Raw genomic sequence first — 26,593 nt, forward strand, 5'->3', positions numbered from 1 at the left:
GGCGCTGGGAGTACAAACACACGCCCTATGCCTAACTTTTTACACAGATTCTAGTAATCAAATTCAGGTCTTCACGCTTGTACAACAAACACTTTCCTGAGTGAGCCATCCCCCAGCCCTCCAATGGCATATTTTCTAATTTTAAAAGTACTGTGCTGGCTCAGTGTAAGTGCTGGGAATGGGATTCAGCCTCTACAGGGTAAGGATGTGCTTTGGGCACAGTTGCATGAAAAGCACATGTGGGCAACATATTTCCTTGACTCTGCCTGGGTCCCCCTCTACCCTCCCTGATTTCTTTGCTACCCATATTCTGCGAAGACAATCTGAGGGATGCCAGGGTCCTTACAAAGAGCCCAAATGTTCTGGCCTTACAGACACCTCTCAGAAGTTCAGCCCCAGTGTCTGCAGCCACAGCAGTGGGGGCTCGATGGCTTCCCATGTGGCTCTCTCAGCTCAGTTCATCTGCCTCTGCGGTTCCTGGAAACTCTCAACTCTTTTCCTGTCCCTTTTTAGCTTTGTCTCTCACTGTCTCTCACTGTTTGTCTCTACAAGGTCCTTTTCTCGCCAACCCCAACCTTGGTTCAGCCTTGACCAACAAACTGATTTCAATCCATCTTCAAATAATAGGTTTCTGAGTCTCTCTATATTTTATTCCTCTAGATCAAAAGTGCTTCAATTTAATTCATACTGGAGGTTTATTTATTTATTTGAGACATTTTCCTGTAGCTCAGGCTAGACTTGAACTCCTAATGTAGCTGAGGATGACCTTGAATTTCCAATCCTTCAGCTCCCACCTCCCTGGTATTACAGGCATGCACCATCATATCTGGTTATATAGTACCGGAAATCAAATCCAGGGCTTTGTATATGCTAAGTGAGTGCCCTATCAACTGAGATGTATCCTCAACCCTGAAAATCATATTGGTAGTAGAAAAATTCAACAGACATCAAAGAAGAGAAGACACTGCTACAACAGATTTACACAACAACATGTATCTCTGTCACGGACAGGCTGTTCAATGGAGGCCCCGTGTATTCTGTAGAGTAGCTGGTGGACACTGTAGCCATTTTAGTTTAAGCACTTCATGCTATCTGCACAATGATGAATCCATAATCAATTTCACATATCAATGCATTCTCAGACTGTCTTCCTACGGCTAACTGAAGCATGAGTGTATTTATTAAGTCATGCAATCTTCACTCAACCCCTAACAAACACGCTACTGTTTTTATTCATTTTGCAAAAAGAACTCAGAGACACAGGGAGCTGAAATAATTGGCCACATTAAGGATGGCATCCCACTGTCTCCAGGTGGGCACACTAGTACAGAGGCAGGGGACCAATACCTTAAGTGTTCACACGGAATGGCAGTATGCTTAGTGCTCCCAAATACTGAAAAAAGCCCTTTAATCCTATATGTTAAGGTTCAACTTGGAGGCCCATAGTCAATTCTTGGCAGACTCATACTGCTGACCCATATGAACCCTTAAATCTCCTATGTTCATGGATGCTTTCTGGGCAGTTGGCTTTGTGGACTCTGTGCCTGGTCTGTCCCAATATCCTGCCCTCTGTCCTTCTCCCAGGCTCCTGGCTGGCTCTGCCCTACTTCTGATGCCCACAGAGTTGTCCGGAAGGCTACTTCCTTCTTGCTTGATGTTGAAAGAATTAGACAAGGCCAAGGAGGGGTCTGGGGATGGGAGAGAACAGGCAGGGCGGCTGCATCATTTTACAAAAGAGGAAAGCGAAACCAGAAGACAAGCAGCAGGTAACCCAGACAGTCAAGTCTGCTTTCTGCCCAGGGCTCCTCCTGTCCCACACTGTCCACAGTCAGCATCTCCAGACTGACAGATGGATTCGTCCGGGAGAATGTGTTCTGCCAACAGACAAGCTCTTTACAATGGAAGCAGAAAGCTTGCAGAAGCTGAATGTATGACCAGGAAAACGAGATGGGAAAGGTTGCCTGATCTTTGCTGGTCCTCACATTACACACTCAGCAAATGTGCAGGGGTCTGTGGGTGTTGTGACCCAGGCTGGGTTACAACCAGTGCTGTTTTGTTTGTAGGAGCCTTTGAGGGCCCTGGATTGCAAGCTTTCCTCTCTTTGTATTGCAGGGTGCGTGTACTTGTGTCTAAAAGTGTGTGCACATGCACGTGGGGGCCATCCTCGGATCCTATCTGCCTTGTATTTTTCAGAGAGTCTCTGTAGTCTAAAACTCTCCAGGTAGGCATTACAGGTACTACCACACCCCACTTTTGTTTATATCTGTTTGCAGATCAAACTTGGGGCCTTTTGCTTGTAGAGAAAGCACTTAATGACTGAGCCATCTTCCCAGTTTATGAGGATTCACTTGTTTATTTATTTAGGAGGGCGAGGATGCCGTGGTGTGTGTGCAGAGGTCAGAGGACACGCTGTGGTAGTTGATTCTTTCCTTCTATCAGGAGGGTCTCGGGATCATGCTTGTGGGCTTGGCAGCAAGCACTTCTATCCAATAAACTATCATTCCTGATGGTTCCTTTTGTTTCTTATCTCTATCTTTCTTCCCAGTTACCACAAGCTACTACGTGAGTTAGAGGAGAAGGCTCTACCATATGACCATACTTTTCCATGTGCTAGGTACAGAAGGCATGCAAATGACCTCTGCCTGATGAATGGCTGTCCTCAAAAGGTTCCTTCCCCTCCACCTCCTTGAATTCAAATGTGCTTCTGGTGTAAGCCTAGGGTCTGAAGGACCACGACCAGGTTCCTATGATTGCCATATCCAAGGGTAAGAAACTAAAGGGAGTCTTCATTTAGAAAGTTCTTTTGTTTAGACCTGGAATCAAGAGCAGTGATGGGACTGGATAGGGGGCTCAGAGGTAAAGTGTGCACTTACTGCTCTGGCAGAGGATCTGAGTTGGGCTTCCTGAACCCACTGTCTTAGTTAGGGTTGCGATTGCTGGGACGAAACACCATGACCAAAGCAAGCTGGGGAGGAAAGGCTTTTTTTGGCTTACATTTTCACATCATGGTTCATCTTGAAGGAAATCAGAACAGGAACTCAAACAGGACAGGAACCTGGGTGCAGGAGCTGATGCAGAGTCCATGAAGGGATGCTGCTTACTAGCTTGCTCCTTATGGCTTGCTCAGTCTGATTTCTTATAGAGTCAAGGACTACCGGCCCAGGGATAATACCACCTATAATGGGTTGGGCCTCCTTCACCAAACACTAATAAGAAAATGCCCTACACCCCAGATCCTATGAATTTATTTTTCTCAATTGTTGTTCACTCCTTTCAGATAACTTTATGTCAGGATGACTTAAAACTAACCAGAATATCCATATTGGGTTGTTCATAGCCACTGGAACTGGAGTTCCAGGGAATCCAATCCCCTCTTCTGGGCTCCTGGGCATCTGGCTCTTCATGTGAACACACCCACAAGTAAACACATGATGTGGGATTCCCCTCCATATGCTGTGAATACCATTGGTTAATAAAGTAACTGCTTTGGGTCAACAGTAGAGCTATAGAGGAACGGAACTAGGTGGAGAAAACTAAACTGAATGCTGGGAGGAAGAAGGCTGAGTCAGGGAGAAGTCATAGAGCTGCTGCCAGAGATAGATGCTAAAACTTTGCTGGTAGGCCACCACCTCATGGTGATGCGCAGATTAATGGAGATGGGTTAAATTCAGATGTAAGAGTCAGCAAATAAGAAGCTAGAGCTAATGGGCCAAGCAGTGACTTAAATAATACAGTTTCTGTGTGATTATTTCGGAACTGAGCTGCCACACAGAACCAACAAGAGGTCTCCCTTCAACAAATACACGCATTTACATATAATTTAAAAAGTAATAAAATAAATCTTTTTTAAAGGAGCTATGATAATATTAGATTTCAACAGACTCAATATTGATTCCTTTTACCTTAGGTTGACATATAGTGGCTGTTGATGGCCTCATTTATCTCTGTTATCTGGTAAGGAGGAAATATGGTCACAGGTTTAGCCTACTTACAAAATAGGCTATTTTGTAAGAATTCAAGAATTTCAGTCTATTCCCTAATTATAATGGTCTTTGGGGTTCATTAAAACCGCGCATTAAAAGCAGTTAATCCCTACTATGAAATCAAATGGAATTTCTCCAAATGACTTCCATTTCCAATTCTCCCTGCATTTCAATGAAGCCAGAATCAACCTAATTAGCAAGCCAGATAATTACATAGTTCTTTGGATGGGGCTCCATCTCAGACTCAGAGGTCACTTAGACTATAGACTTTTCAGACTTATTTCTGGTGGTTTAAAGCAACATTCTCACTGTTTTGAAATATTGAAATCATCACTGGAGAAAGCCAGTGTATCTCTCGTAGGATGGATCAAATACGGTGTGGCTGCCCTCAGATAGCTCATAGTGACTGCACTGTAGCACTCCAAAGAACACAGTTAATAATCATACATCTTGGGAGGAGGCTGTGGCTCAGGTGGCAGAATACTTGCTTGCAGGAAGTTCTGGGTTCCATCTGCAACACTGCATATATTGGGTATGGTAGTGAAGTGTAATCTCAGCATTCAGGAAGCAGAGGCAGGAGGGTCAGATGTTCAAGGTTATTCCTTGGCTATGTAGAAAGTCGGAGACCAGCCTGGGCTCCATGAGGCTGAAGCTGAAGCTCATTAATTTGGCTAGACTAGCTGGCCAGCGAGCTCCAGAATCCTTCCGTCTCTGCCTCCTCAGTGCTGGGGCTACAGGTGTGTTCTACCTTGCACGGCTTTCAACTGAGCACTGGGGATCTGAACTCGAATCCTTTTGCTTGAGCAGTAAGCACTTTAACAACTGAACCATCTCCCAAACTCCCCAATTCTACATTGGAAGAAAATCTCCCTGGCTATTATATATTGAATACATTGAGAATTAATTAGAAAATTGGTGTGTGTGTGTGTGTGTGTGTGTGTGTGTGTGTTACAGTTATGGTCCACTTATGGACATTATTCTGCCCCATTTCTTAGGCCTGAAGTAAAGGGATTTGTTATTGGTTGAAGCTGAATGTGTGTGCTTCCAACCATAATCTCAGAGGTCTAGATCAAAAGCTTTCCCTAATCAAGTGAGATAGGTTTTCTCTGTTTGTTCCCAGGCAGGCTACGTCTGCAGCAAGCCAGGCCCTGGAATCCAGAGCAGAAAATTTTATGAATGACTGTGATGGAGAGTTAGTCACTCAGCAGAGCTGTAAGGCTACTGCAGAGCTGGCCACCGGGGAGGCAAGTGGACAGGAGCAGTGGCTTATCTGCTTTGTTAATATCTGCCCTGGTCTCCTGCTGGCCACTCTGGTCACACAGGGTGATTGCTTGTCCAAGCTTTGGAACACTGCTTTGTACATGAAGTCACCAATTTCAATCAAGCAAGAGACAACAAGGAGTTGAGTCAAGAGAAGTAGTGCAGAGCCTGGATCTTGGCGCTGCCATTTGAACAGATTGAGGGACTGTGGCCATGTTGGCGCCATCATTGTTAAGGATGGCCAAGAGCAAAAGACATCAGCATGGACCATCTTCAATCCATGGCTATGAAGGGATTCAAACGGTGGAATCATGTCCATCAACTGCTATAATGCTGGAGATGGGACAAAGAGTCTAGCATGTGCTGGGAATTTAAGCCCAAGCATCTACCACTGAGTTATCAACATCCCCCATTGGCCAATGCCAGCTTGAAACAAACCTAGATATAATTGGGAAGAAGGAATCTGATTCGTCTCCATCTCATTTCCTGGTGGCCACATCTGTGAGACATTTTCTTAACTGCTATCATGCAGGAGGACCCGCCCCCCTGTAGGCAGTACCATCCCTAGGCAACTACACCTGCGCTGTATGAGAAAGGCCGCCGACCAAGCCAGAGAAGCAAACTAACGAGTAAGTGGCATTTCTCCATGGTCTCTGTTTCGGCTCTGCCTTGGCTTCCCTCGGTGACCATAACGTTTCCTCTTTCAGGTTGGTTTTGGCCAGTGTTTTATTACAGCAATAGAAACCAAATGAGAAAGATGCATTCGTCATTTCACTGAAGCCTAGAGAAGCCTTTGTGCATGGAGCTATTCCTTTAGAAATAGCTGAATTTTGCTGAAGTTCTGCCTCATCTCTCCATGAATAAGTTAATCACCAGCATAATGAAGAAGAACCTCAAAATGAGTTCTGGAGAAACAGTTCAGGAGGTAAATTATTTTCCTTGGAAGCATGAGGACCTGAGTTTGACCCCACAGAACCTACATAGAAAAGCTGGGCACAGTGGCACCCTTGTGAACACACCAGTAGTGGAGATGTGGAGAACGTCAGATTTCTGGGCTTGCTGAACAAACCAGCCAACCTAGTGGAACTGGTGAGTTCCAGGGCAGAGAAAGACTCTGTCTTCAAAAAAACAAGGTAGAGCTGGGCAGTGGTGACTAGGCCTTTAATCTCTGAGTTCAAGATCAGTGTGGTCTACAGAGGGAGTTCCAGAACAATCAAGGCTACAGAGAAGCCCTATCTTGAACGCTCTCCCCCACAAAAAAAAAAGAAGAAAGAAAAGAAAAGAAAAGAAAAGGGAAGGGAAGGGAAGGGAAAAAAAAAAGCCAAGTCAAGAACAAGGCGAAATGCTTGATGAATGACAACCAAGGCTCTCTCCTGGCTCCACACGCACATGCCCATGCATTCCTTATGCACCCATGTACATAAAGTGAGAGACAGAGAGAAAAAGTAATGGAAAGGCTATCTAAAATGCATCCTGAGAGAGACTGGGGACTTCTCAGGACATACCAGAGTTCAGAGGTGAGCGAGGAGCTCCCGAAAAGGCCAGGCAGTAAATGCTGTTGCCTCCCTACAGTCAGCTGGTCTTTGCACAATTACTCAACTCCACAATTTTAGTACAAAAGCATCCACAGACAAACAACAGGCATGGCTGTTCTCCAATAAAATGCTATTTACAAATACAGACACTAGGCTGGATTCAGCACATGGGCAGGGGTCACCAACTGCTGACATAGTTTAGAAATGGGCATCTGCCTGTCTGCACGCTGGCCTGTATTTACCAGATGCGCACAGGCTTGGCCATCCTCATACTCAGAACCAGCTCTCGGCATGGTGATTCTTACCCGGCCCGATAATGATATCAATGATAGCAACATTTAGTTACGCTGTGAGATGTGCTAAACCCTACTGAGGAGTCCTGTGTGTGTGGGGGGGGGACAAGCCAAGAGCTGGGTGTGTGGTGCACACATTGAATTCCTGTACCAGGAAGGCTGCAGCGAGGGATCTGAGATTCCATGGCAGCCTGGATAACACAAAGACCCTGTTTTAAGAATGCAAAACAAGGCTGGTCGTGGTGGCTCGCAGGAAGTCCTTACATCTGTAATCCCAGACATTTGGGGGAGTCAAATGAGGCAGGAGGATTGCTAAGAATTTGAGGCCATCCTAATCTATGTACTAAGTATTACTTGACCAGCTTAGGCTGCATAGTGTCTAGTCAGAAAGCAGAGATCGTGAACAGGAAGCAGGGCAGGACTACGAATCCGAATCCTCAAGCCCCTTCTCTAGTGAACTACTTCCTCCAGGGAGGCACCACCTCCTAAAGGCTCCAAATTTTTCCAAAATAGTAGCAACAGCTCAGGATCAACACAACACATGAGCCCACGGGGACAGATTTCACATTCACCTTATACCTTACACTGTTTGTACACACACAGGATGAGAGTCATTTTCTAAATTTCTGGGTTTGAACTGAGACCTGCCACATGATGTCACCGGTTGACTCCCCCACCCCCAAATCTCCCAGCATCATGCTAACCTCAAGTATTTGAGATTTACAAATTTTTTAGCTAGGAATATTCAACTTGCGATAACATATAAAGAATACTATTTTATGAGAGCAGAGGTCCCCAATCTTGGCATCACTGCCAATATATGTCAGAACTACGCGGGAAACCTCCTATGCACTATGGGATGCTTATAATATTCCTCACCTGCACCCACGGGACACCAGTACTACTTCTACCCAGACATGACGATCAGGATTGCCGGGAGACACTGCCGGATCACCCGCTAGAGGTGGGAGGCAGTGACACTGTCCTTAGTGGAGAACCATGATACTATATAGTACAGAGTCTCGTTGTCTACAATAAAAACCATTATCTGGGAATAAGTCAATGTCCACCATAGCCACTGGGACCCACAAGATGGCTTAGTCCACGGAGATACTTGCCACTAAGCCTGCCAACCCAATTTTAATCTCCAGAACCCGGAACTCACATGGTAGAAGGAAAGAAATGATTCCTTCAGGTTGTCCTCTGATCTCCACATGGATGTATAAACCCTTCACACACACACACACACACACACACACACACACACACACACACACACACACAGAGAGAGAGAGAGAGAGAGAGAGAGAGAGAGAGAGAGAGAGAGAGAGAGAGAAATGAATACATGTAAAACCTACAAACCTGAAGGGTCTGCACTTTTTATTTTCTGAACAGCAGATCAGAAAAGCAACTGGACCTCCTAGTTGGGCATGTCGTTGATACCCTCAGGGATCAGTTTCTAACTTCCACCATCAGGGAGACACAAGGTCACAGCTTGTGATTATTCCAAGAAGGGTTTTATTGGGCATTAAGGAAGAAATATGTTTGAAAAGTCCTGGGGATGTCTGTCCTTCGAAAGTCTTTCAAAATTACAACATTGGCTCCCTGAGGCTGACATGTTATGTTTAAGGAGATTGGTATCCATTAAACCCTCTATGTCACGGTCCACCTGGATTTTCTGAGGCAGGATCTCTCACTGAACCTGGAACACGCTGTTTAGCTAGACTGGCTGACCAACGTGTCCTAGGGACCCTCTGTCTTTGCATCCATCCAGCACTGCTGGAGTTGCAAGCATGCCCTACTTTTTATGTGGCTGCAGGAAACTGAGTTCAGGTCTTCATGCACTTAACCCACCGAGCATCTCCCTAGTCTACTTTTCACATCTAACATGCAAAGAGGTAAAAGATTGGGGTACTGATGCTGTAAGGAGGAACAAGCAACCCAGGCACAGTTAGGAAGCCAACCTGCTAGAGGAACTGAACACTTGTGTACTTCTGTTCATGTCTAGTGGACGACGCAAGCCCCGGATGCTTGGCTTGATTACTCCCCAGATCAAAGCAAAATTAAATTACCTCCCAAGCTTCCGTTCAGAGAGCTCGACACGCAGGCGGGCTGACTCACCTTCCAGAAACTATCCACTTTGCCATATACAAGGGACTGGTTCTGCCGTTTGATCTCGTTAATGTGGTGGATGTCACTGGAGTTCAGGTGCTGCTCCACCACGAAGCCCAGAAAGCTGTTGTCTGGGGTGTGAGCTGATGTAGAAAGCAAAAGACAGGGCTGTGAACATTTAGCAGGCACAGATCAGTGGTTGCATTACAGACTCAATACAAGCCGTCTAACCCACTGGTTCTGCTTGTACTTAATCTGTTTATGCCTCACCCGGGAGCTCAATCAGCTATGATTCCATCTGGGTTTGCCATCTAGTTTGGGTAAATCAGAATTAAGCAGCATAATCTGCAATTTCACCTCCTCCGTGGGGTTTACTCTGATAAAACATACACAGGGGCTGGGGAGATGGCTGAGCGGGGAACGGCAGCACAGCCTCGTCTGGGAGTTCCAGACTCAGCCAGAGATTGTGGAGGGCTGCGGCCAAGCCTAGCAACTCAAGTTTGATCAGGCTGAGGCGGCTCAGAGAGAAGGCACTGGCCATGCAAGCATGAGCACCTAGGCTCTATCAAAGATGCATGCAGAGAAAAGGCTGGGGGTTGGGATGCACGTCTATAATCCCAGCATTGACAGGGAGTCAGGTGGATCCCAGTGCCTGGATGGCCAGCCTGTCTAGCAGAAAAGGGTAAACTCAAGGTTCACTGAGAGACTTTGTCTCAAAACAGACAGACAGACGGACAAAGAGATAAATACTAAGATGCAAGTTATTTAAAGAAGATATTAAACATCGACCTCTGACCTATACACACAAACACAGTATAGTATGTATCATGGTCAGACATGGATTGTACCATGAGAGTCACAGCTTGAAGATATCCTAAGCTGCTTTGGCTTGGTAAGTACAAGCGAGGCTGCCTGCGCAACAGCCACACACTGGCTGTCAGTGAGCCCTAGGGAGCTCCCTGCCTCTGCGTCCCCAGTGCTGTGGTTTCCTGTGTGTGTCACGATGCCTGGCTTCTTATGTCAGTTCTGGTAACTGAAATCAGGTTCTCCTGTGGTTATCATCTTATCAACAGGAGCCATCTCTGCACTCTGTGATTTCCAAATATGTGCCACCAGGCGGGGCGATCTAATCAGAAGACAATTCTCTCTTGATTAAACAGGACCCGCACCAACTCTACCTCCCACCCCGTTCAGATAAATTTCTACTTGTCGGGAGATGGCTCAGCAAAGGCCACACATGGCTGATATGAAATGAAGCAACCATTGCTCAGTCTGACACAAATAAAACAGCGATAAATAACACAAAGACAAATGCCCCAGTAGCTGAGATTGGTCATTTGGTACATGCCAGACACTGCAGGTTCAGACAAGTCCATTCGCCTTTGGGTACTTAATGTCAGGGGAAGTCATCTTGCTACCTTTGCTCTGGGTTTCTAGGAGCCAAGGAAGGCTTTGCCAGATACAAAGTCAGTTCAGAAGTTCTGTGTTGGGGAAGGGCACGTGCACGCACGAAGCCAGAGTTCAGGTGTCTTATTTATACAATTTTCACCTTATTATTTTTTAAACATTTTTAATGTGTTTAGGCATGTGCCCGCATGAGGCCAGAAGAGGGCGTTGGATCCCCAGAAATGGGTCTATAGGAGGCTGTGTTGGAACTAGCAGAGGCGTGAGCTCCTGACCACAGAGCCATCTCTTTAGCCCCTCCATCTTCAACAGTGTCTTTCAATGAACTGTGAGGTCACTGCTTTGGCTAGGCTGGCTGGCCAAGGTGCTCCAGCCACCTGCCTGTCTCCACCTCCCCAGGACTGGGACTGTGAGTGCTGCCACACCCAGCATTTTTATGTAGGTGCCCAGGATGACTGAGCCACTTCCCAGCCTCCGGAAACCTTCCCGACCATCGGAGGTGGCCTGCTAGGAACGAGACACCCCAGGTCTGTTGTCACCTTTCTGAGGAAGGATGGGGGAAGAGGGGCGAGGATGCAAAGGAGATGTGGAGATGCACAGGCTACATAAACACTGCCATGTCATCAGCCAGTCTCCAGCACCTGTGCCTAAGGGCGGTGACAGGGGGAGGGAGGAGAGAGCAGGGCTGTGACTGGGAGCTGTGCTTGGCCAAGCCAATCTGTTCCCTCATTTCTGTGTTTTTGAACCAGCGCCCAGAGGCAACGGCCATGGCTACAGTTAGCTGAAGAGTAAATTACTGAATAAATTCTATGGCCAACAGGAGACAAAGCAGGGGCTGCCTGCTGCTGTTTTTCTTTTCCTCCTTTTCCAGGGGCACAGAGGGAGGGCTCTAGAACAGGAAAGAAGGAGGGACTGGGAGACAGCCAGTGCATTGGAAGCATCCTTAAGGCAGCCCTTTGTTATGCTAAAAGGCCAAGATTGGGATCTGGGGCTCTAGACTTTAAGATGGAAGTTTTGAACTGTTATTTTCAGGAAGCTGTTGTAGTGACTAACACTCTATTCTTGACATGTTTGTTTCTGTGTTTCCATTTGTCTAAGCCCCCATATGGGCACTTACAGAAAAAATGACTATCTAAAATATTTAGTGGATCTTATTATATGTCATGTTATCTAAAATGTAGCAAAAATAAGATTAAAAATTGCCGAAATAAGAAAAAAATACACGTGTGTAATTTGTGTCAAAGATTTTTTTTTCAGCTTAAAGCATGAATGTGAGACAAAGGGGGAAGAAAAAGCGTATTCTTTTTCCTTGAGGCTGGGTCTCATGTAGCCCAGGCTGGCCTCAAACTCCCTATGTAGTCAGGGATGATCTTAAACTTCTGCTCCTCATGTCTCCATCTCCCCAGTGCTAGGATCACAGGCAATCACCATTACAGCTGGCTTATGTGGGACTGGGGGTGGACTCCAGAGAGTCCAGCCTGTCACGCAAGCTTACCAACTGAGCCACGCCCCCACCTATTCTTCTCCTGCTGTGCTGTGATTGTACTTTGGTCCTAAATCAACTTTGAGGCTGTCTGAAAAACACATTACATATAGAAGTTTCCCCCTGAAATTTTGTCCACATTTTAAATTCCTAGCCTCACTGTGAGAGTGACTGGAGGAGCAGCACTTGTCCGCTGGCGGCATTACACATACAGACACACTGCCAGAACCCACGCCTGACCTTCCATGTCTCTGGTCTAGATAACACAACTTGTCACCAGACCCTGGGTGTCTTTGACATGAGGGCATAAGACTTCCCTTCCCACCAGTAGGTGATTCTAAGAGCTTCAGTCCCCGAGTGGATGACTACAGAGCAGCTCTGTGCATCCAGACTTCCATGGAGAGAACCCCACCCTAAACCAAAGCATTCTTCACTTTCCTTTTAGAAATGCAAGGGCAGAGTCATGCATGATGATACCAAAGACGACCTTTCGTCATCTAAAGAAAAGGCTCAGTGGTTAAGAGCACTTGTTGCTCTTCCAGAAGACCCAAGTTTGGTCCCTATGTCCCCATGTCTGGCAGCTCGCCTGAAACTCTAATTCCAAGGAGGACTGCATGCCTCTGGCAGCTGCCGGTACCTGTACACTTCTCCCTCAAACCACACATGCAAACACACATTTTTAAAAAATGACTTTTCATCTTGTTCTAACCTCAACCCAAAGTTTCTCCTATGATGAAAACAGACATCAGCTGTGGGCAGAGGGCATGAGGGTGAATGTTTGCATTTCAGGGTAAATCAATGGACTCCCACGGTAAAGGAGTCTCAGGGAATGCTGCACTTTCTGTAATCAGTCCATCCTGGAAGAGAAACAAGTGGGATGTCTACAGACACCACCCCAATATCTGAGTTCTCTTTACTTTCCCAGTCTTGTCCCAAGCCTGTGTGAGGGCAAAGACTGCCAACTAGAAGGGAGCTATAACCACCTACGAGAACAGCCTCTGGGCAGGTCTGTGAGGGAGTTTCTAGATTGGGTAAGTTGAGGAGGGAAGACCCACCCGAAATGTGGATGGCACTGCTCCAGGGACTGGGGTCTGGGACTGAATAAAGAGGAGAGAGCGAGCTGAGCATCAGCGTCAGCTCTGCTTCCTGACTGTGGATGCCATATGACCAGCCACCTTACCCTTCTGCTGCCATGCCTTGATGGACTGTGCCCCTACACACACACACACACACACACACACACACACACACACACACAGTGAACCCAAACAAACCCTTAAATTTCTTTTGTCAAGTATTTTTGCCACAGAAACAAGAAAAACGATGCACAGGGAAAATGATAGTGACTCTCATTTTATCTCCACAGGGGCTCTAATGGATGCAGATGCAGGGAAACCTACGGCCGGGAGGGGCAGTCCTGGGGTTCAGAGCCAGAACCTCCTTTTGCAATTCTACAGACAGCATCATGGTATAAATACTTCATTTTCTGTACCCTGTGAATAACGGCAGTAAACCATGCCTTCAGAGCAAAAGCATGTTCTACTATAGTCTAGAATGCACACAAGAAGACAGAAGTGCACGCACACTCTACACTACTATACACAGATAAACCGTATCACTGCAGTTCTGCCAGGTGTATTTGTGGCTACAACTTTTTTTTTGTTTTGTTTTACTTGAGATGTGGTCTCATGTAGCCCAGGTTAGCCTTGAACTCACTATGAAGCTGAGGATGACCTTGAACTTTTGATGCTCCTGCCTCCACCTCTGGAGCGCTGGGATGGCAGGAGTCTACCACCATGCCCAGTTTACGTTGTACTGGGGGGACGCAGGGCTTCCTGCATGCTATTCAGGCACTCTGCCCACGGAGCTACATCCCAGCCCCTCCTGTCTTTTTAAAATATGAGTTCTTAGTAAATGAAACTGACTTTGCTTTCAATTGCACAAATCTCCAAGGCCCGTTTTCTCCTGGTAAGTCTTTTAAACGTCTCTAAGAATTTTGAGTCACACACAATACACATTCCCAAAGCCATAACCCTGAGAGCAAGTCTGGGCTGCCTCCTCAGCCCTCACAGACAGCTAGTCACTAGGTCCTAGGGATGTGAACTTCTCAAGACTCCCAACTACCTCTTTCCTCTCTACCTTAAGAGCACAGGCCACATCGTTATTTGCCAATAAACACATTTTTCTTTCCCCTAAATAGAAATGCTTTAATTGTTTTTCCTGTTATAACTGATACATGTCCTCAGGGTAAAATTCTTTTTCTTTACTAACAGAGAAAGATATAAAGAAGAAAGTTATCTACGAGCTTATCACATAAAAATACCCCCATCGGTGGGCTTTCTTCACCTCTTGTTCTATGGACACTTTTTTAGCTTCAAACTAAAATGGATCCTGCTACATTTACTCTGGTTATGTGTGTGTATGGCCACACATACTCATGTTTTGTAACTATATATGCATATATGTGCAGGTAACCAAGCATATATGTGTATGTGTGCATGTGTGTGTTTGTATGTACACCAGAGGATGGATGCCCTTGGTTCTCATTTCTTGGGTTGCAGGTACACTTATAAAAAGATGTATTTATTATTTTCATGTACATGAGTGTTTGTCTCCACATATACAGGCAGCACATGCATTTCTGGTGTCCTCTAAAGAAGGAAGAGGTTGTTAGAGCCCCTAGCATAGGAGTTACAGGCAGTTGTGAGCCATCATATGGCTGCTGAGAACTAAACCTGGTTCCTCTGCAAGAGCAGGAAGTGTTTTTAACTTTTCAGCCACCTCCCTAGCTCTCAATTTGTTTTCTGAGAGAGGGTCTATTAGAGTTCACCAAGTGGGGTAGCCTTGCTGGCCAGCAAGTCCCAGGGCCCTCCAGCCTCTGCTTCCCCAGCCTGGGATTACAAATGCACATCACCTTGTGACCCCACCCTCACCCCGACAGAGTTTCTTGGTGTAGTCCTGGCTGTCCAGGAACTTACACTGTAGATCAGGCTGGCTCCAAACTCAGAGATTCACCTGCCTCTGCCTCCCGAGTGCAGGGGATCAAAGGTGTGTGCCGCCACCACTGCCAGGCTTTGTGTGGCATTTGAACACAGGCTTCAGGGACTGAACTCAGGCCCTTATGCTTATAAAGCAAGCACTTAACCAGCTGAGCCACTTCGCCAGCCCATAACCTGAATTTAAAAGCTGCACATAGACAGTGGCTATATTTTTCAAATTTTACCAAAGTTGATGTTCTTAAATGGTTATGATGCTCGGTTTGTTGAGAGAGGAGGCTGGGCACAGACGAGGGGAACAGCGATGTGCAGCGGAGGCGAAAGCACGAACGTCTGAGCTGTCCACAGAGGCACACCTGAGTGAACCATAAGTGTCAAAAAGCACTTTAGGAGGGAATGAACTTGAGAAGAGAGCCCCTCCTGAAGGCTGATCCGCAGAGGAAGCTCTGACTTGCAGGTCCCTAAAGGAACAAAAGCCTTTTAACTTAAAGACTAAAAAGGCCGTTTGCATGGAAAATGGCCCCTCTGATTGTCCTTGGAGTAAAACTGCACTGAAGTGCTCATCTTCAGTGAGAACTGACAGGCTCGCAAGGAGAGAGAAGCAGCTTGCTGTCTTCCTACAGTTTCCCTAATCCATGGAATCTTCTAAAACCAGGAAGGCCCTGTGCTCAACAGCAGAAGGCAAATACAGTCCTGGCCCCCTGCCTCGATGACCATGGAGGGGTGGCTCTAGGTAGCCAATAGAGTAAGTCCTTTGTCATTTTTTTAATCAATAACTCAAGTAAAGTTTTATCCTTCTCAAAGATCTCTGATGCAGTTTGACAGCTGAGAGGGTTTGCCAGTTTAAAAAGACAACCTCACTAAACAAATTTCAGTTCAACTTCTTAACATGTTTTAAATAAAGGGTGTTTTAAGATATACAAATGCAAGTTATTAATGTGTGTACCTGCAAGTTCTAAAGTCAAGTTATCAAGTTTCTCCTTCACACTGCTTTCCATAGTCTTAAAGATACTTTTCATTGTGTAAAAACATCTGTCACAGTCATTCTGACATAAATATGCTACTGTTTATATAATGTAAGTTTCTAAAACTTACATTTTCACAAACTCAAAAATTATTGTGAGTTCAGGGAGGTGAATTGAAAGATTCTTCTTAAACAGGTCAGAATACCTCTCTCAAATTCCCTGGTCCTGAAATTTTTTTTCTTCCTAAACTTAACTTTGTCCTCTGCTATAGCAATACCTTGCCAGGTCCAAGAGACACCAGACAGGTCCACACCACAAATCCAGGATGGGAATAAAGCAACCAGCTACCCCAGGGTGTGACCAGCACCCAGCCTGCCAAGAAAGACTTCGATACCCACAAACAAGCAGGAAGAAGTCTTGAGAACCTGCCATACCAACCCCCTCAACCTGCCATGCCTAATTCTCTGCCTTTGTATTATAAAAGAAAGTTAAGAACGTTGTAATCTGCTGGCCTGGCCTGTCACCTGGGTGCCCTGTCCCTTTAAGAGACAAGCCCTGCCCACTCCCAATCTCCCCCTTTCCCTGCCTAAGCAAGCTGATCTCCTGCCTCCTCTCCAGAGTGGATCTCTGCTCTCCCTCTCTCAGCCCTTCTCCCCTTCCTCGCTTTTCCCCTTCCCCTACCCCTCCACAACCCACTAAATAAACTAAATCCAAGCTCTCTCTGCATGGCATATCTGTCTGTCTCTCACCCACCAAGGGGACTCACTGCTGGCCTTGGGTCACCCCGTTTTATAAATGATAACACACAGTTCTGAACCATTTCCTACCCTTCCCTGATTTGTTGCACAAGCCAAAAACTGAACAGATATTACCCTTTGATTTTACGTAAACTCACTCAACAGATAATGCCTACCATGCACTAAGTTCCATCAATGAACAAAATAGGTTAACCTCCAAGCTTTGTATAACCCAGATGACAGGAAGGGGAAAGAAACAAAGGAAGAGGATAAATGCTGGGAGATCAGCAGTTATGGAGGAAATGAGGCACGCAGGGGTGGGGAGAAAAGGATTTGCTCTTCCAAATGGGATCAGGGCACCTTTCACTGAAGGGTCAGCTGAGTTACAGATACAGCTGTGGTGGTGGAGCCAAACCTGGGGAAAATGTTCCAGAAAATGTAACAGCTCTTGCAAAGGTTCTGGGGTAGAAGTGTGTCTGACATAGTTGAAAAAAAAAAACATGAGGGAGGCCAGGGGGAAGTAAGGCAGAACTTCATCAGGAGGTGAAGGAAGTCTACCCTGTGGCTGGAGGCATCTAGGATGCTGGACTGATTCACATCTAAGTCATTGTAGTGACTCAATAAACAAACGATAAATCGCGCATCTGATTTCATTCAGGGAACAAGGAAGGGCTCTGAGGCAGGGGTGGTAACAACAGAGCTGAGAAGTGACTTCAAAGGCTCTCGAGATGTGCATAGGCTATGAAGATCAGATCTGAGCTGAAGCTTGCCTGAAAGAAGGGTGGAGCCTTCTCAGCGTTGCTGTCATTGCTACCTTCAGACATATTCTCCAGGGAAAGATGGGGATTCAATTAGATAAAATGATCTTTCTACCCTGGCCACATCTTCACAGGAACCAGATGAAACCGTGGATGACAGTGTGATGAGCTAATTAGTGCTATCCAAACAAGGAATGAGAAACAGCTCAAGTCATCAGCTCCGGGATTCTCCATCAAATACCTTCTTCATTTCACTCTGTGTGGGTGATTTTTACATTGTTTACAGAGGTATAACACTGTACTTGAGACTGAGAAGTAAGAAAAGTGACTGCCTTCAGGAGTTTACAGCAAGTGAATTCATAATAGACAAAAGACTGGCTAACATTGAAACAAGGCCTAGATGGAGAATGAATCCAGACACCTAGAGATGGGAACAGTCTAAGAGACAACAAAACAACCCCCAAAACACAGAGCACAAAATGGATATTTAAATAGGTTCTTGACTAGTACTGAAAATATGGATAATGTTGAAGCTTGAAAAGAAATGTGGTTTATGAAGTAGAGAAAAGTTATGAGCAGGGCTGAGAAGACAGCTTAGCAGATAAAGAACATAAATACCAGGCCAGATTCCAGAACCCTCTGCAAATGGAAAGTGGAGAGATCCTGCCTCAGTGAGCAAGGGAGAGAGCATCTGAAGAGAACTCCTGATTTGGGGCAAGCCAGGCTGTGGTGCATGCCTTCAATCCCAGCACTCAGGAGACAGAGGCAGATCTCTGGGAGTTCAAGCCTAGCCTGGTCTACAGAGTAAGTTCCAGGATACCCAGAGTTAGAAACCCTGTCTTAAAAAAAAAAAAAAAAAAGCTGGGGCTGGAGAGATGACTCAGTGGTTAAGAGCACTGGCTGCTTTTCCAGAAGACCTGGCTTCAATTCCCAGCACCCACATGGCAGCTCACAACTGTTCCAGGGGATCTGACACCCTCACACAGACAAACATATGGGCAAAACATCAATGTACATAAAATACAAATAAATAAATTAAAAAAAAAACAAAAAAGAAATAAAAAACATCTTGGGCTTCCATATGCTGTATATACACGGGTTTGTCCCCCCACATACATATGGGCAACCACACATGTGAACATATACACACACAGGCAAAATGAAAAATAATGAAATACAAAATATAAAAATATACATGGGGGAAATATGGCGATGATTTCAGTGTCAGTTCTGTTGCTGTGATCAAACATTCTGAGCAAAAGCAGCGTGGGGAGGAAAGGGTTTATTGGCTCTACACTTCCAGGTCACAGCCCATTACTTTGGGGACTGAAGCAACTAATTCCATTCCATCCGCTCAAGGCAGAGTTTTCTCTACTCCAGCCCAGGAAATAGCTCTAACCTGGGGAGGTGAGGGGTGGCTACTGAGCCCAAGGCTGAGAATACTTCACTACAAAGTCAGGATGTGAGCCCACAGACAAGAGGGGGAAGGCCCCCAAGCTCTGCGGGGAAGAAGAGCTGGTTCTGGAGACAGTTTGGAAACCAACAAGCATGAAGACAGCATCTGAGGGGAAATCTGTGGACAGGAGGAAGGACACACTCATCAGCGTCTTTGACACACAACATGCTATCACCTAGGGCTGGAGAAAGAGCCAATTGAGGAGAACATTTGTAGGAAAAGCACAAGGACCTGAGTTCAATTCCCAGCATCCATCGGGTGGGAGAAAAGGCCAGGTATGGTTGTACAGCCTTGAAATCCCAGAATGGTGGAGGCAGAGACAGGTGGATCCCTGGGGCTTGCTGGCCCCCCAGCGTAGCGAAACTAGTGAGTACCAAACATTAAAAAAAAGTAATGATTAAGAAAGACATCCCATGTCAGGTTCTGGCCTCGACATATGCAGATACACTGTCACAGACACACAAATCCACAAAGCCATCACTCGTAGATTTAACCCAGGAGCCTCAGTGTTATCCAGTCAGGCCACCTGTTCACCCTGGCAATCACTTCAGGGAATCAGGCACAGCACCTAACTGCAGACCCCAAAATGTGCAGCTACCAGCAGACTACATACCCAAAGACTTCATCCCACAGCGCAAGCCTGCAATTTAGAGCAAAACAAGGAACCGTGTGGCTTTTAGACGTGTAGAAACTTCACCATCTGAATAAGCTAGGTTAGGCATAGCAGAATTTGTCAATAAGCGGTGTTCCATGAATATTCAATAAATAAGTACTCTGCTGGCTTGGCCTACTTCATTTCACATCTCCCAAAGACAGCGTTCCCACGTGTGCGCTTCTCTCCTCCCAAGCTGGACTCTCTGTACTGCATTCATACCCAAACACTGCATCTCCCAAGACAGTTGGCCTTGAAGTCCCAGTTCTACACCTCCAAATCTAATTCTACTTCTGCGGTCTCTTCTCGGTTGTTGTCGTGGCCAGCGGCATACAACAGTCTCGGTCCACAAGAGTCTCAGTGCATTCTCAACACTGGTGCATCTTTATGTTACTAAATACTGCTTAAATGAAACATTAATAAATTTGGCATGGTAAAACCAACCAAAACTGGATGATGTAGGAATTTAGCTCAGTGGGAGAGTGCTTGCCTAGCAAGTACATGACCCTGGGTTTGGTCCTCAGGTCTAGGAAAAAATACAAAAAAAAATTAAAAGGGAGGAATGGGGATATAGCCCTGTGGGTAGAGCACTTGCCTCATCTGCATGAAGGCTTGAGTTTCATCCCCAGGACTATATGAACTGTGTATACTGGCTCATGCCTGTAATACCTGTAGCCCTAAAGTGGAAATGGTGGATCAGGAGTTCAAGATCATCCTTGGCTACACAGCGAGTTCAAGGCTACCCTTTTCTTCACGTTCAAAGAAACAGTCTTCAACTATAGATTGCCAGAACAGACACAGCTGCCCTGGCAATCTGGTCTTGTCACATGGGGAGGGAGGGAACCTCTTGACAAGGGTATTGGAGGTCACTGAAGGCAGGGTCTGTTGTCTATTGCGAAGCCCCCAGCCTCAGCTTGCTTTGACATGATGAATGTCTCACAAGGCCATTTCCTAACTTCCTTCCATATTTCTTGTGCTGAAGATAACACTGGCCGAGGAGAGTTCTCCATCACCTTGCTACCTGATCGGTTTTAGCAGTGGCTGATGATCGCTGGACCTGCAATCTCATTAGGGGTTTGAAGATGCTCACTCCCTAATCCTTCATTCTGCCTGCATTTGCAGCTCTGCTCTCCCTATTATGAACAGTTTCTTATCATCAACCATTTGATTATCTTCGAATATAATTTGTGCTAGAAAGGCAGGAAGATCAAAGCCGGGCTCTTCCCCCTTCATTATTCAGAGGAATGAGATGGTATCCTAGCAACTTGCAAAGGTGACCCACTACATCTTCTTGCTTCGCATATCATCATATCTGGGCTCATCAACTGCCTTTTTTTTTTTATTTTTTTATTTTCGAGACAGGGTTTCTCTGTGGCTTTGGAGCCTGTCCTGGAACTAGCTCTGTAGACCAGGCTGGTCTCGAACTCACAGAGATCCGCCTGCCTCTGCCTCCCAAGTGCTGGGATTAAAGGCGTGCACCACCACTGCCCGGCCAACTGCCTTTTTTTAAAGGCAGGGTCTGAGGTATCTCATGCTAGCCTTGAGCTGACTGTGCAGCCGAATGATTCTGACCATGTCATCCTTCTGCTCACACCTCCCGAGGGGCAGGGATTACAGGTGTGTGCCCCCATGCCCAGCTTATGTGGTACACGGGGTGGAACCCAGGGAATTGTGCATACGAGCCAAGCATCCACTGACTGAGCTCCACCCCCAGCCCTATTGGCTACCTTTCATTTGTTTGGTTTTAATTCACTGCCGCCTGTTCTTTTGATGCTGTTTGGGGGATCTTATTAACTGCTGATACCCCGCCCCCCACCCGTGGTCCTTCCTGTCTCCCTCGCCTTCTCTACCTCACATCTGCAACCTGACTTATCCTAGGAGGAGGCTCTGGTGAATGGAAGAAGGTGTTTGGAGAAAGCTGGTTTTTAAAGAAAGGCTTGTATACTCGTGACCCCCATCAGGGGCTGGCTGAACTTTTTTCAAAGTACAGAATTGCAACATTTAATTTGTCTGTGTGGTGGGCTGTGTGGTGTATGTGTGGCGGTGGTTTTGTGTGTGTGTGTGTGTGTGTGTGTGTGTGTGTGCATGTGTATGGAAGTCAGGAGAGGACCTGCCTTTCCTCAGGTACCATAGCTAAACTGGCTGGCGCCAGCAAGCCCCTAGGATGCACTTTTCTCTGCCTCCCCAGCACTGGGATTACAGCCCTTTGCTACCATCCCAGCTTTCTACTTGTGTTATGGGGATTGAACTCTGGTCCTCAGGCTTGTATGGCAAATACTTTACCAACAGAGTCAACTCCCAGCCCAGTGTTTCCTTTTTATGAGTTCACTAATATCCTTTCCAAACTGAAGCTCACCCGAGGTCTTCACATCAATGCTGTAAATATGTCTTTCTTGTGTACAGATATCTCGGCTCTTCCACGTTCCTCTAACCGCCTCAAATAACCATGTAAACATTTCCTGCTACACTGTTTGCTTCCAGTGTCGTGGGTGGTTGATAATGTTTTGCTCTGTGGGTTCTTTTCTTAAAAGGCATTCAACCGTGTCAACTTTCCCTCTGCTTTCTGCTGAATCCAGGAACCGCATCCCTCTCCCAGGTGAAGAGAAAGCACTTTCTGCGTCTGGCTTTCATTACATTTTAAACAGAGAACTTCTTTCACTGGAAGGGACTCCTACTTCTGAAAGCCTCCACCGGCAGAATTGAAGCAGGCTTGCAGGGTGCTGAATCCCAGTCTTCTGCAGGAGAGCACGGCATCTCCTCTCTGGGGCGGGACACCAAGCTAGTGCTGGCATGACTGCCAGGAGAGTGCACGAAAGCACGGTTTACCTCACTTGTCCCAACACAGGTCTCAGCTCAGTGTATTGGCCTGCAGTTCTTCTCAGGCTCAGAGTTGCGTAGCAAAGTCACACCCCAGGCAGATTCCAATCATGCCTTGCCATGCTGACAGCCATCTGTTACCTGGTGTGCCAAATATTAGTTTGTTCCCTGAACTGTGCCCCTGGGACAGGTGGCAATAACAGGACGATATAACTCCAATAATAATAATGTCTATCATATACACAGCATGCTCTCACCAAACTCTCTGGGCTCAACATTTGAACAGGTAATTCTTCTCTCTCTCTCTCTCTCTCTCTCTCTCTCTCTCTCTCTCTCCTCTGCCCCCTCTTTCTCCCTCTCTGTATGTGTGTGTGAGCATGTGTATTTGTGTCTCTCTGTTTGTGGTGTGTGTGTGTGTGTGTGTGTGTGTGTGCACGCGCACGCACATACACACACATACATGTAGAGGTCAGGGGACGATCTCTGACATCATTCCTTAGGCACCATGCACTATTTTTTTGGAAACCCTGTAAGCAAGGATGATTGCCCAGTGTCCTTCCAGGGTTCATCTATCTCCTCTTCTCCCACCCTGGGATTACAAGTGCACACCATCACACCTAGCTTTGCCCATGGGCCCTTAGGGATCCAACTCAGGTCTTCATGAGCACTCTAGCAACTGAGCCATCTTCTCGGTCCATAGCATGGCTTGAATTTTAAAACGGCTACTTTACCATTCCCAATTCTGTTCTTCCCAGACCTGATGCTCAGGGGTTATTTATTAGTCTAATGCATTCGCTGAAACATTTAGAGATCGAGCAAGGGATCATCTCTGGGCAGTTGTGTGTATATGTGTATGTATATGTATGTACGCTGTCCATGTGGACACAAGGTTTCTGTGGGGTCTCTTCCTCAGTTGTTCTCCACGTTCCATACTGAGGCAGTCTCTCTGATATGTCTACTCCAAAGCTCACTGACTTGGTTACTATAGCTAGCTGGCTTGCTCTGGGAACCCCGTCTCCACCCACTGGGGGCTGGGAGTCGAGGCATGCCCCCCCTCTTAGCTGGCATTTACAGATGTTCTGGAGGTCAGAACTCTGGTCCTCAAGCTTATACGGCAAGGACTTTACCCACGGAGCCATCACCCCAGCTCAGAGATTATTTTTCCTTTGAAAGATCTCATGCTCAAATAATGAAGATTGAACTAGTGGGCTGCCATGGCAGGCCTCATTCTTCTTAACAATACAGCGGCCCCTTAGCAGCATGGGTAGGGTGCTGGGACATGCTCAGTGCCTGCTCATTCAGAGGTGCTCTGCAGGCTTCTCCCACGTGGCTTCTACGGGTCATTTGTATTGCACACGCCTCTCTAGGACATTTCTAAGGCTCTTCGCACAGTGCTCTGGTGTGCCTTTAATGCCAATTACAGAAAAGAAGGATCCAATTATTCCCAAGAAGAAAAGGCCAACTTTTTCAGCTAAGGGTCCTGCAAATCACAACCCCAGATGGACGGCTGCCTAGATAACCTTTGTAGCTATTTTCAGTCGCTTCCTGAAAGACAGGGACCACATACAAATACTCACGAAACATGGTGTAAAACTGCTGTGGGTTCAGATTCCATTTTCCCCAGGGCGTCTTGTGGCCTTTCGACTGGGCATAGCTTGCATGGTTGAACTCAGGTTCTGTCCCAAAGGAATCGAGCACCCGGAGCATGCACCTGCAAGGAAAGCGCCGTGTGTCAAACTATAACCTCGATACTAGCTGCTACTGCTCGCTCGAGAGTGGAGAGCAGCTGGACCAACACTTCAAAGTAGAACTGCCACCGGAAAGGAGTTCAGGCCTTATTTTCTCACTTGTTCATTTTGCAAAGAAGGCCTCAGCCACCCCAGCACATAGAACTGGCTAACCACCGAGAGCGGCTCAAGTACCAGTGAAATAGACGTTCATGAATGCTGCAAGGGGCCTGCAGGATTCACTGAGGTGCACATAGCACCCAGGTAGGACTGGGCACACAGAAGGTACCTAATCAATGTGATGAAAAGAAACAAAGCATCATTATCTCTACAGTTCTTATTCTGCTCAGAACATAGGGCATGCTTCAGGGCTATCAGCCTCTGTCAGACTTTACATCAATTAGCTAAATCAATTGGCTTTAGGTGATGCTAATAATACAGCTACAGGTATCTGTTTCATACCAGACACAGCTACAGGTATCTGCTTCATACCAGAAAGGTACTCTTTACATTGGGAAGCTGACGATATTTGAAGACAGGGTTCTAGGGGTCAACTAGGGATAGATGCAGGCCTATGACGCCAATAGTGGCTTTGTGCAGTGGGATTCGGCCCTCACTGGACTGGATGGGGCCATACCATTCCATCTTGGACATTTTAGCTTCCAACAATGAGAAATAAATTCCGTTTCACAATAAACAAGTCTGGTTCCAGTATTACGTTGTAGTAACACAAAACAGACTTCAGTCTCATTTACGAGGCAGCGGTAGCTTTTACATATCCAACTCTAATAGAATAGAACTTGATTGCTAGACCAGCAAAGAGCTGAGGCAGTACAATGGAGTCTTGTCGGTCTGCTCCACTGAGCCAAACCTGCTCCACCAGCTACCTTACTGAAGCTGTGAGCTAAGAATTGGTTTTTATAGTCTTTTGTGTATCTGGATATGTGTTTGTATATGAGCACATGTGCACAAGTGAGAACAAATGTGTGTGTGTGTGTGTGTGTGTGTGTGTGTGTGTATGTGTGTAGGTCAGAGGTCAACTTTGGACTGTCATTACCCAGGCACCGTCTACCTGGGCTTCTTTTGAGACAAGATCCCTTGCTGACCTGGAATTTGCCACATAGGCTAAGCTGTCCAGCTAGGGAGCCCTAGGGATCTCCCTGTGTCTAATCCCCCAGCAATGGTACTGCAAGCGGGTACCGCCATACACAGTTGTGTCACGTGGGCTCTGGGGCTAGAACCCAGGTCCTGGAACACGACACTGACTGAGCACTTTCCCCATACGGCTTCACAGTCTCAATTTTAAAAAAACACAACAGAGGAAAATTCCATGAAGTTTACATTCCTACAATGGAAAAATCAAGTTTTATTGAAACCCGGCCACACTAGTGTTGATACCCTCTGTCTGCAACTTGGTGACCGTCTTCAAGCCATGATGGCACAGTGGAGAAGCTGCAGCGGAAACTATACATGGTTGCAAACTATTCCCAAGCTGGCCTCTTAGACAAAGGAAGCATCGAGGATAACTGGGAGAAAGGAATTAGAGAACAGGCATTATCGATCCGGGCTGCGCTGATTTAACTGGTGATTTTCAAACCATGTCAATGCAGCTCGGGGCGCTGGTCAATGGGGTGGTTCTGTTTGCTCTTGTCCTCTATCAGGACACTTCCGAGCAACTTCCATTAGGCCCACTCACACCAAACTGAATGAAAATTAAAGCCCACATTTAGGACAGATGGTGGCAACACTTTTAAGGACCCTTTCTTCCTTTTCTTATGACCAGGAAGCTATTCAAAATTTTTATAAACTTTCACACTGATGCAAGATTCTGAAAACAAAATAAAACCAATGAAGTTCAAATACCAGATCACACACTTCAGGAAATACAACTGTCATCTGAGGTTTCTAGACGAGACAAAGACAAAATGGAGGAAGGCCACAGCCACAGAGCACACTGTGAGCTAACCTGGGACAATGCCCTCATCTGGATTCTTAGGTGGCTTTCTTGCAGCTACTCTCAGTACATTGACAGGTCTCTCTTTGGGGATGTGGGTGTTCATGTGTGTGCATGTATGTGTGTGTGCATGTATGCGTGTGTGTGCATGTATGTGTGTATGTGCATGTTTACAAGTGTGCATGTACAAGTGCATGCAAGCATGGGGAGGCCAGAAGTCAAACTCTGGTGTCATTCCTCAGAAGCCACAGGCAGAGGCTAGAGGGCTTCTTGTTCAAGGTCCTCCTTGGCTCCATCTTGGAACTACCTTATTCCCGTGTTGTCAATATTTATGCCACTGCTTGGATACCTTCTGTGTATCTGAAACATCAGGACCCTTCTAACGATTTGAACATGTATTTGCCCCAGTGCCCAAGGAAGCTGGCCTTCCACTAACAGAGACCTCACAGAATGTCAAATGA

At 46.3% G+C, this 26,593-nt stretch overlaps 1 protein-coding gene across 2 annotated transcripts in view; it reads right to left on the bottom strand.

Annotated features, from left to right (window-relative positions):
• Mgat5 (alpha-1,6-mannosylglycoprotein 6-beta-N-acetylglucosaminyltransferase) overlaps positions 1–26,593 on the bottom strand; it is a 295,861-nt gene that overhangs the window by 67,477 nt on the left and 201,791 nt on the right. For both annotated transcript variants that reach the window (XM_026779700.1, XM_013346690.2), the window contains exons 10-11: positions 24,029–24,162; positions 9,193–9,326 (exon numbers count right to left, since the gene is read on the bottom strand). In XM_026779700.1, the coding sequence (XP_026635501.1) occupies positions 9,193–9,326; positions 24,029–24,162 (268 nt within the window). The remainder of the gene's footprint in view (positions 1–9,192; positions 9,327–24,028; positions 24,163–26,593) is intronic.

The sequence above is a fragment of the Microtus ochrogaster genome, chromosome 6 (assembly GCF_000317375.1).
Source record: "Microtus ochrogaster isolate Prairie Vole_2 chromosome 6, MicOch1.0, whole genome shotgun sequence".
Taxonomy (NCBI): Eukaryota; Metazoa; Chordata; class Mammalia; order Rodentia; family Cricetidae; genus Microtus; species Microtus ochrogaster.